The 10,992-nt window shown below is 40.2% G+C and overlaps 1 protein-coding gene across 1 annotated transcript in view; it reads left to right on the top strand.

Moving 5' to 3' along the window:
• Positions 1 to 425: 425 nt before the first annotated feature.
• The window catches only part of IMPG2 (interphotoreceptor matrix proteoglycan 2), a 52,861-nt gene continuing 42,294 nt past the window's right edge, over positions 426 to 10,992 (top strand). The window contains exons 1-2 of the mRNA XM_063393744.1: positions 426 to 1,500; positions 2,859 to 3,119. Of these exons, the coding sequence (XP_063249814.1) occupies positions 1,428 to 1,500; positions 2,859 to 3,119 (334 nt within the window). The 5' untranslated portion in view covers positions 426 to 1,427. The remainder of the gene's footprint in view (positions 1,501 to 2,858; positions 3,120 to 10,992) is intronic.

Here is a 10,992-nt window from a genome sequence, read left to right as displayed (position 1 = left end):
TGCTGTTCCATGTATAGCTCCAGCATGGTGCTACCAGCGTCATGGTTAGCTTGGCAGAGCCAGACTAAGAAAACTGGGCATGTTCAAGCAGCTCAGTGGTTAAGCTTTAAGTGTAATTTAATAATTTTGGGGCAGAGAGGGGAGAACCAAAGAAAATGTGCTGCTGTTTTGAAAAATATCAGGTAGAGTCTGTTAGATGTCAAAAGACAGAGCATAAAAACAAAGGTAATTTTATTTGATTCCTGTGAGTGTTGTATAATACTGCTGATAATTCCTGATATGTGAATTGCTGGCTATTCAATAGACCAGCTAGAAGAGGAAAGTGAGCACTGCACTGCCTAAGGAGCTCTGTGTAAAAGCTTTGCAGACAGACACCAGGGAATTCAGCTTTGAAATACTTCTACAAAACCACTACCAAAACCAGTCACTTCAGCCAAACCAGCAGTTTGTTCAGATTGCTCTGAGGACAGAAACCAGAAGTCCTGAGTAACACCATGCAGAGACAGCCCTGAAGGCGATTTCCTAGTGTCTGAATGCAGTCTGCCATTGCAGGGCAGCTTCCTTACACGTTTCCTGACCCTGGTTGAGAACTTGAGAGTGCTGCTGCTTTCCTGTGCTCTGTCCTTTCTGCACTTTCCTTAGCTGATCATCTCTTCAGGTACCTGTACTAACTTCTTGCTGCTGCTCGTGTCAGGTAACACCTGGAGGGAGATAAAGAATCGTGACATGCCCTGGTTTTATCTCTGGAGGAAGCACTGATTTTGGGATGCAGGGGATAGTGGTACAACAGCACAAGGCCTCCTCCTCTAGCACAGATCAACAGCAACCCTGTAACCAGAAGAAGCAGAGTCCCACAGAGAGGTTGCTTCAGTGTTTACATATACAGTGGTGTTTAAGAGAGCCATACACTTCTGTATGTGTTTATATTTGTTACAAAACACACAAGACTTTCTCCTGGAGATTAGTGTGCTCCCCCTGATGTTTTGGGGCCAGCAGGATTTTTAAAAAGAGCAGAAACTGAAAGGCCAATGAAAAAGCGTGGTTAATTAAATGTGAAAGGTGCTGTCCTTGTTTGGACTGTCTGTTAATGGTATGACAAGCCCTGGTAAAGAGCTTAGCTGGCCAGATTAAAATTAAAAAATTGTGTCAGTCCATCTGCTAGCTCCAAGGAGTCTACTTCGATCACCTTTTCTCGTTTCTTCACTAAAGCAGAACACTGTCTTTGAAAAGAGCAGAGTCAGGATGTGTTGGTTGACTTTTTTTACCTAATGCTGTCTCCAAAGATAACGATATGTGACGTCAAGACATTTTCAAGAAGCGCAATGCTCTTGCTTGGGTCAAGGCTACGGTAAAGACAACAGCTCCTTTGCTAAAAGGGATTGGGATTTTTTGCTTTTTATTTCTTTTTTGTTATTACACAAATAAGTATGCTTGGCTTCATGTGGAAAATCTTTCTTTGCCTTCCGGGAATGATTAACACAGATCTTCAAATAGTTGCAGGTAATGCAGACATCTTTCTTATGTCCTTGTTTACAAATTTAGCTGTGGCAGTGTATAGAAATAGAAATACCTCTCTGATCTAATTGTAACAAAGGGGGCCAATACAGAGAAATATTGATCAAATCTGCACTGTGATAGCAGTGTGTAAATATGGAATACTTAGACTGATTCCCAGGTGGTATAACTGCACATTTTCTTGTTTTGAGTGTAGAAGTAGCTGTAGGAGGCTTTTTTTTTTTTTTTCATCTTTGAGATGTTCAATACTGGTAATTTTTTCACTTTTTCTTTTATTAATTTTGTGTTAAATCTTAAAAAGTAAGGTTCTATCTTCTGCATATGAGGACTGAACATGTGTCAGTTGGGGTAAAGATTGGGAGTTTGCCTTAGTAACCTTTTTTGATGTTCTTTGTGCCTCTGCTATACCATCTGGTGATCTTCTGCAACAGAGCTGATTATTAGTATACTATCAAAATAACTATGCCTTTCATCTTTCAGTCATAAAAGTCAAAGGTCTACTGACTATGAAGTTGCAGAATAAATTCGTAATCTGTTGGGTGACAAAGGCCATAGAGTTATTACTATTCTTTCTCTAATAAATGATTGGTTGTGATTGTTTTTCAGGCATGTTTTCCAGGGAAAAGTGAAAGAAGTTGAGTTAAATATTTCATGTCAGCTGACTTTAGAGGATAGAAAATTAGATTATCAGACTAAATTTCAATATCCGTGTTCTTACCTCAGCTGTTTCCTCAAGTTTCCTCTGGAATGATGTGGAAAAACTAATATAAGAGGGAATTAAAAACAAAAAATACTGGAAAACAAACAAATAAAATACCAACCAAAACCACACACACAAACAAAAACAACCCTACAGAAAGGTGATGAGCCAATTTATTCCTCTTTTTCTCCCCCTGCTGTAGTGGAGTAGAGACTTGTCCCAGTGATGGAAGGTTAACTGTTAATTCAAGCAGCTTTCTTTTTGCAAGATATACAAATCGCTCTTGTGGAAAGAAAGTATGGAGTAGGATTATTTCTCAATTATTTATTTTACTCCTGAAAAGCCCTGAAAGCTTCCAAATATGTTTGTTCACAAATACAGTCCCATTGACTTAAGCCTAATGGCAGATGAGAAGTTAAACACAAAGCGTTAGAATTCAAAGGGTTAGAGCCTTATGCAGTGTTACCATTTGATGGGATATTGTAAAGAGCTTAAGGTTGTTTATAACATGGCAGTCACAGACAGGTTCTGTTGACAGAAAAAAGCACAGCAGTGTCCTTCAGAGACCACAGAAGTGGCGTGAAGATACTAATGATTGCACCGTTATCTCATCTGAGAAATTTGTGTGGTTTTAATTTCACAGCAGAAGCTTATTCAGCTGCGGGAGGAGGACAGGCTAGAGATGTTTCACCAGCCCCTCAGCTCAGTGACTGGCAGTTGGCAAACCCTTCTTTGCCTCCTGGGCTGGAGAAGCCTGGTGGCATCATGGATGCTGAGCAGTTCCACAGGCATCTGCAGTTACGAAGGAAGCGGTCCATTCTGTTCCCCAGTGGAGTTAAGATCTGCCCTGATGAGTCTGTGGAGCAGGCTATTGCCAACCATCTGAAGTATTTCAGGCTCAGAGGTAAGTACATTTCATGAGTAATTGGTTAAGAACATTCAGTTATTAAAAAATAGTCCAAGCTTTTAAACATAATGAATACCAGGACATAGGAAATATATTATTACTGGTGAAGCTTACTTTTCTGTGATAATCTTGCTTATGAGAGCTGTTCTGGGCTAAAACCCCACCACTATCTGTCTACACTCATATATCATAACAACCCTTGCTCCTTGAAACCACATTGTTTACTAAAATAATCCTTTCTCAGAACAATTTGAGTGCTAAGAATAATAGGTGCTATGTACAAAGCACCTAAATAACAGAGTTTGTTTGGTTTATTTAGTGTTTTAAAGTGCCAAAATAATTAATTGAGGAGTCAGTCAGAAAAGTCAAATGTGAGCTATTGGCACTTCAGCCATGTGACTTTTGGCTGTGGTTGTACAAAGTGTCCAATCTCTGTATGTCAAGCTGTAGTACAACAGACAAGCAACCTTTCTTTTCAGATGTGGAACTTGGTGTGGCACAGTTTTCTCTGAGGAGCTGCAATAGTCCCACTAACATCTTCTTTCACTTGATGAACTGTTACAGTAACATGATGTATTTCAAGCCCTTCTGTCTGACTGCGTTGGGATGGGGCATCAAAGTCACGCAGCACGTTCTGCTCTTTATGTCCTTGTGTTGTAGCATTCAAACAATTTGTAGTTATCTTAACATGGCTGTACAAAACTGGCAAAATTACAGAGCTGAAGGGTGTTCAGAGACTCATGTTTGATGAGATTTGATTGCCTGTAGAGAAACTCTCACTAGTCACAGTTTATTTCCTTAGACAAGTGAAGAACAATGACAACCAGGAGTTGCTTAGTGTTTGCGTAAAAGTAAACACGAAGAATGTATTTGGAGAACAAAGTGGAATTATATGGGGTTTTACAGCCACATTCAAATATGAATTGTGCCCATCTTGCAAAGGGTGTTGACACTGAAGATGATGCTGATGATTTGACAGGCTTTGCCAGCTTCTTATTTCCACCTAAGAGGGCTCAACAGTTCTTTCTTTGTTCCAAATCAATCCATACGTGCCATGGGCTTTAACTGCAGTCACGCCTCAGTTATCTGTGGTAGGGGTACATTAGGGCAAGACCAACTAAGCAAAGGTATGAGTGATAATAAAGAAGAAAGAAATCTGTGAATTAGGTTGCAAAAGTATATTTAGGTCTTAATAATCCTAGGCTGAACCAAAAATCCACCTAGTCCATCTGTTTGCTTACTGGATTTAACAGCTTTTACAATCCACAAGGTTTTCTTGAGCAGAGAAGTTATGATTACCATCACTGCTTTTAAGTTAAAACATTTGAAAAAAAGATCTCTGAAAGCAGAAGAGGTGACTTTAATTAGCAGCAAGTCACACGAGGTCTGGTTCAAGCAACTTGTCATGTTCACTCTGTTAGCAGCAACTGCTGCTCCAGGAGTGTTGGGTGGTGTCTAATGACGTCCTGAGTAGGCACCTGAGGGTATGAGAATTCATGTGCTGTGTCTTGGGTTTGTGTGGCAAAATTTGGGTAGCATGGGGCTACGAGGGTGGCTTCTCTGAGAAGCTGCCAGAAGCTTCCCCTATTTCAACAGAGCCAAGGACAATCAGCTCTGCTGGTCAAGGCCAATTCTATCACCAACAGTGGCAGCACCTCCGGCATAACATATTTGAGAAGGAAAACGTTGCACAGCAGCAATTGCTGTTGAAAGAGAAGAGTGAAAATATAAGAGAGAAACAGCTTTGCAGACACCAGAGTCAGTGAAGGAGGAGGAGGAGGAGGAGGAGCTGCAGGTGCCAGAGCAGAGATCCCCCTGCAGGACCCCATGCCAGAGCAGGTGCATGCCCACAGGATGCTGGCAGCCCATGGGAAGCCCACACTGGAGCAGGTTTGCTGGCAGGACTTGTGACCCCATGGGAGTCTGTTCTGGAGGACTTGCACCCCGTGGAAGCAACTCACACTGCAGCAGCCTCTGAAGAACTGCAGCCTGTGGAAAGGTTAGATTGGAGAAGTTAGTAAAGAACTGTTTCCCATGGGAGAGGTCTTACTCTGGAGCAGAGTGTGAGGAGTCCTCCCCTAAGGGAAGTGGCAGAGCCTGTGGTGATGAACTGAGCACAGCCCCATTCCCCCATCCCCCTGCACCACTGCAGGTGAGGAGTTAGAGAAAACCAGGAATCAATTTAAGCCTGGGAAGAAGGGAGGGGTGAGGGCAAGGTGTTTCATGATTTGGTTTCATTTCTCAATACCCTGCTCAGATTTGACTGGTAACAAATTCAAGGAAAACCCCAAGGTGAGCCTGTCTTGACAGAATCTGGTGAGTGACCTGTCGCTGTCCTTATCTCAACCCATGAGCCTTTTGTTACATTTTCTCTCCTTTGTCCAGCTGAAGAGTGGAGTGATAGAGCAGGTTTGATGGGGACCTGGTGTCTGAATTCAGTGTTACTGAATTATATGTCAAGTTTTTAGTAGCCATCCAGATATCTACAGTCCACTGTCAACAAAATAATCCTAGGAAAAAGCGTGGTCAGTGTTTAACACTCAGAGAGCAGCTACTATGGGTGACTAGGAAAACAACTGACCCCAAAGGGAATAAATGTACACAGAATCTGCTGATTTTTCAATCTCACTGTGTATTTTTAGAATCTTTTTTTTATTATTATTCTGTATATGTTGGAGTAAAAAATTACTTCAATATCAATATATACTTTCTGTGGAAAGGATGGTTCTAATACAGCCTATTCTTTCCTTGGTTTTGCTTTGCTGCCAGCAATACCATGCTGCTACCTTGGAAGGAAAGGTTGATTACTATTGTGACATAAGAGCTTGTTAGAAAACAAGAAAAGGTTTGCATGTGCTGATTATCCAGATTGTTTGTTCTATCTGTGTCTACTTTAGAAGGAAACAGGTGGGAATATAATTATCTGTCTGTAGCTCCTATAGCTTTATTTACTTTTGCTAGCTGGCAAAAACCTCTCTAAGTGTCAGAGACTGACAGATGAACATTCCTATCACAGGCTTTAAGGAAGTGCTTCTGTCATGTCACTGTAGGCTTAACAGTGTACAGCTTTTTTTTTTCTGACTACAACATTTGGCTTTTTGAGCCTTAAAAAGATGCAAGATAAAGAATATGATAAATACATAATAAACCATTTGAAAAATCAAAGTGCAACAAAATATAGGGATATGGAGAAAAATCAGTATTTTCTGAACCAGCAGTATTACTCTTCAACATATGAAAGTATAATTAATGGTATGGTTATTGGAGGTCATTTTATTGCTGTGATATTCAGAAGCACCAGCCTGGAACAGAGGGGGCAGTTGTACTTTTTTTTCTACACCTGCAGTCTAGAGGACAAATTTCTGAAGTGCTGCTTTATTCCTACAATCAACCACATGCAGCTCAGAGTCTTGAAGTAGCAGATGGTGCTATTTTCACTCTTTTGAGATGAATCCTGGGTTATGATTGTCTCTGTACTGCCCTGTCTCTGTATCTCTTGTAGCTGTGTATGGAGGCTGCTGTTGGCTGACTTTCTATTTCATTCTTTGCAATATAGAGATGGAAATCAGCCATAAATGTTTACAGACTGGGTACTGTAAACCTGTGAGCTGGGTCTTTAGTGTTTTCAACTTATGTTTTTAACTTATGTCCTTTTAAATGGTGTAGCATTATGGTTGCTGATGGAAAAATCATGCAAATGTAATGGTGGTTCACTGCTAGACAAACACAAAAGCATGTCCAATGGGCAACTGGAGATTCTACAAAAAAATGTTGTGGAAATCTAATAGTGGGATTTCAGACAGCGAGAGGGCTGTACATGTTAATGTCTGGTATGATGTTCTTTACTGATGACAGGGAAATAGTAACCTGAACCATAGATAAATAAAATTTATTATGTGAAAACAGCCGAGTGTCCTGTGACCAGTCACCTTATGTGCACAATTCAGTGAATCTGCCCATTCACTGATGTATAAATTGTTGATAGAGGCTTGCAGTAGACTTAGAAATTGAATTAGCATGTAAAATAGAAACAACATAAGGATTACAAGATGGGTAAACAGTACAAGCCATGCTATCTCATGCCTCTTAATTGGGCTGCTGGATTTTGTCACCATGGCTCAGGGTAATATGCTTCTTTGCCACCTCTAAGATGTATTTACTTTGCTGGCTACGTTTCCAAAATTCTCTTTACCATTTTTTCCTACTGTGACCCTCTGTCTTAAACTATTCAATGTATGCTTGTGAGTCCTTTCTTTTCTTTTTCTTTTCTGGATTTTTTTGGGTTTTTTGGGGTTTTTTTGGGTTTGTTTTGTTTTTGTTTTTTTGTTTTTTGGTTTTTTGTTGGTTTTTTTTGTTTGTTTGTTTGTTTGTTTTGTTTGGTTGGTTGGTTGGGTTTTTTGGGGGTTTTTTTTGTGTGTGTGTGGTTTGTTTGTTTGTTTGTGGGGGTTTTTTTGTTCGTTTTTTGGGTTTTTTTTGGTGAGCACTGATCTTTTTTTCTCATGAGTAGATCAGATATTCTCTCTGCCAGAACTGTTCTTGTCAGCCGGAGCTTCAGATAAAGCCAAACATCCAAGGATAGTTTTCAAAGATACTGACCAAACAAGGAAATAGGTGATATTGCAGTAGGCCGTAGCTGATGAGACACATGGACATTTTCGTACTTTGGAAAGAATTCCTGTTTCTCAGGAATTAAGTTCTATGCATGATTGTAGTCCCTAGATGGGGCATAGCACTATGCCTGCTCATTTTCTCCTTTCTGTGCTCCCTTCAGCTCCACTTACTGAAGTATTAGAAATAATGATGTTATTTTCTGCACATGAACATAGTTAAGAGTAAAGTTTCAATTTGATACTGAAATCATGTTACAAGGTATTCAGATCTTGCTAATAATGATGAAAGCAAAGAGCCAAAATTAAAAGTACCTGGCTGAAAAGCATACATTAAATAAAGAATCTGACCGAGCGAGCCTTTTTTCCCTGTTACCCCCACAACCCTGGCACATATTGCATATACCTCATGCTCAGCAATAAATTTCTGAAGTTTATTTGTAGAAGGTCTGTCTCCCTCTACGTTTGAATTTTTAGATACCAACATATGCTTCTAAGAAACTTGACTTTTTCCATGAAGGACACATGTGTTTTTACTGAAATATTATCGGTAACAATAATTTATGTGCTAGAATTTAGTATGTGAATGTTCAAATCAAAAATCTTCCATGTGAATTAGCTAATTCACATTCAAGTCTTCTCTCATTTTAAACCCCTTTTTTGTTTTATATATCATTTTACGGTTGCTGTATTAAAGGCCATACACAGCAGCATTCCAGCAATAGATGAGTGATTTCTCTGCATGTGTGTATTAATTTGTTTAACAAATGCTAACGAAGCCTTTGCAGCAATGACCTCTTAGGAGGTGTCTGTCCCTGTGACTGTAGTCTTTATCAAACCCCTCTGCAATTAAGTTGTTCAATTGTGCAGAAATTGTTAGAGAGGACAAGGAGTTGGTCTCATGTTGCCCCAAAATAGAATATTCAGCCTGATTCAGTGCTCCTAGCCACCACAGACGATTCAACTCTTAAGAAGATCTAATGAGATTTAATTGGATTTAAACTCCAGCACTGCCCACTTACACAAATGGCCAGAAAGCCACCCTACCCCCTACAGGGTGCTCAGTGCTGTCATGTGGTGCCCCTTCTGTTAACCTCAGAAATCCCTGAGCACAGACTGAGTGTAATAGGCTAATTGTCTCTCGTTTGAGTGCTAAATGCATCCCCAGTGGTCCAGCTTGAGCCACAAGGATGCTGAATCCTACCCAGGTGCACGAGGGGTAGCCAGACTGCAGAATTTCAGAGCAAGAGAAATGTCATCTAATCACGTCACAGACCTTAGCTGGAGGTTTTGAGAACAAAACACTTTGAGAACAGTGACGATACCTTCAGGAAAGGAAGCTTCAAATAAACTTTTTTTAGATAAGTAGGACTGAAAAGAGCTTGCGTCTGCCTATGAGGAATTTTTTAGTTTGAAACACAGTTTCAAACTATCTTAAGCTTTCTGGATATTGGCTATTAGTTTTGAGTATTACTTGAGCACAGACACTGCATTTGAAGTAGGTAAGCTCCCAAAGGCTGAGTTTTTCTGGTTTTGGAGCAGATATGCTGACAGACGGTTCCCATGGGAATTGTCTTATGACATGTCTGGCTTTCTGAAGCAGCCTTTGAAACCCAATATGGCCTTTAAAGGTTAAGACATTGCTTACTTCAAGTGCCTGTGGCACTTGGCTCAATAGAAGCTTGAACAGGGGCAGGGACCAAATGTGCCCATCTCTTAATTTTTTCCTACCTTTTCTTTCATGTTGAAGATGATTATATCAGTGATGAGTTAAGTGACTTCTACCTTGTGAGGCTTTTCAGGGTGGAGTATGTGGAAAATGTAGTATATGCATGCAAAATATACTTTGGAGACAAACTGCAGCCCAAGCTGTGTGACTTGTATTCTTGGTTTGGATTCTGGTTTATTGTGCCAGTCAGTTGCACTTCTTCAGCATAACTTTTCCTTTTCCTGTAGTCAGCTGGATCTGATCACATCTCTTGTAGCAGGCAGCTTCTCTTCTCATACACCTTCATTTTTTTTTTTCAACATTTGAGTTTTCAGAGGAAAATTGCAAGGTAGCCAAGAGATCAACTAACTTTAAAGTACAAGTTATTTATTACTGCAGTCATGGTATGAAGGAAACAATTTTCCAGGGGAGCTTACCTTCCCGCTCAGGTGTAGCTTCAAGACTCTTAGCTCACTGCCTTAAAAGATTGATCTCGCTTTTATGATGCTTTTAATCAGTATTGTTTGCCAGGGATTAGAGGCCTCATCACAAATCCTGTCTCCTCTGGGAACTGGTGTTGCTAATGCTGTCCCACATATGTGTGCCCCTGAAGCTAGTGAAAGTTTGGTGTGAGATCCAGGCTGGGGAGCAGCTCTTGGCACACGGCAAGGGCTGAGCTGCTCTTCAGGTGGCAGTGGCAGTGCTGCTGGTCCTGCTCAGCAGTTCTTCCTCATGCTGGCAGGGCTGCCTATTTTGTTGTTTTTAAAGAAATTTTTAGCTAGTCTTTGAAAGCAAAACCCTGGAAAGATCATAATGCAAAGCCTGCCCAGCAGCTTCAATCATAACTCATTGTTGGGCTCCTGACAATTTATTATAAGCTCTCATGCGACATTTTTTTTTCCCTTCTCTATCTCCATTAAACGTTTTATATTTAGAACTCAGAGTTGCATTTCTAGTTGAAAAGCTCCGTGTTCAACTTTTTGCTCCTTCCTGACTCTTATTTTGTTTCATTTTCTGTTTAGGTTTGAAGGAGTTGCTATTTTAAATCTCAGTCAAAACTTGCTTCATTTATTGTCAGCATATCTAGGCAATGTATTTGACACAGACACTGGCAACATTCTGGAAGGACAGAAAGGAAAGATAGTGAATTATTTTAAACAGTAAGTTATAGTTATTACCTGAAACTTCCAGTCAAGTCCTGTTTAACCTTCATTTTGTGCCTCCAACTTTTGTCCACAGTTTCCGAATGCTTAAAATCTAGTTAATGAAAATCATGTTTTTCTCTATGGGAGTTCTCAAGAATTTGAGAAACTTTGAAAAATCTCCCTCATCTATAAACAGCTGAAAACTCATGAGGGTAGGCTCCACCTTCAAGTTAAAAGAAGGTCAATTACATTTATTAGCCAGCTTGAATGCACTGTGAGTGTGGTGTCTTTTCAGTTCCCTGAGTGGCCTTGTCAAGAATTGGCTCCCTTTTTGGCATTCCTGAAGAAGACGTGGAAGACAGAATTGTGCTTGCCTCTTTCTTGACATGTGTGTGATTTGAACCACACTG

Source organism: Prinia subflava, chromosome 3 (assembly GCF_021018805.1).
Source record: "Prinia subflava isolate CZ2003 ecotype Zambia chromosome 3, Cam_Psub_1.2, whole genome shotgun sequence".
Lineage (NCBI taxonomy): Eukaryota > Metazoa > Chordata > Aves > Passeriformes > Cisticolidae > Prinia > Prinia subflava.
The sequence above is the reverse complement of the archived record's forward strand: the minus strand, read 5'-3'. Positions and strand labels throughout refer to the sequence as shown.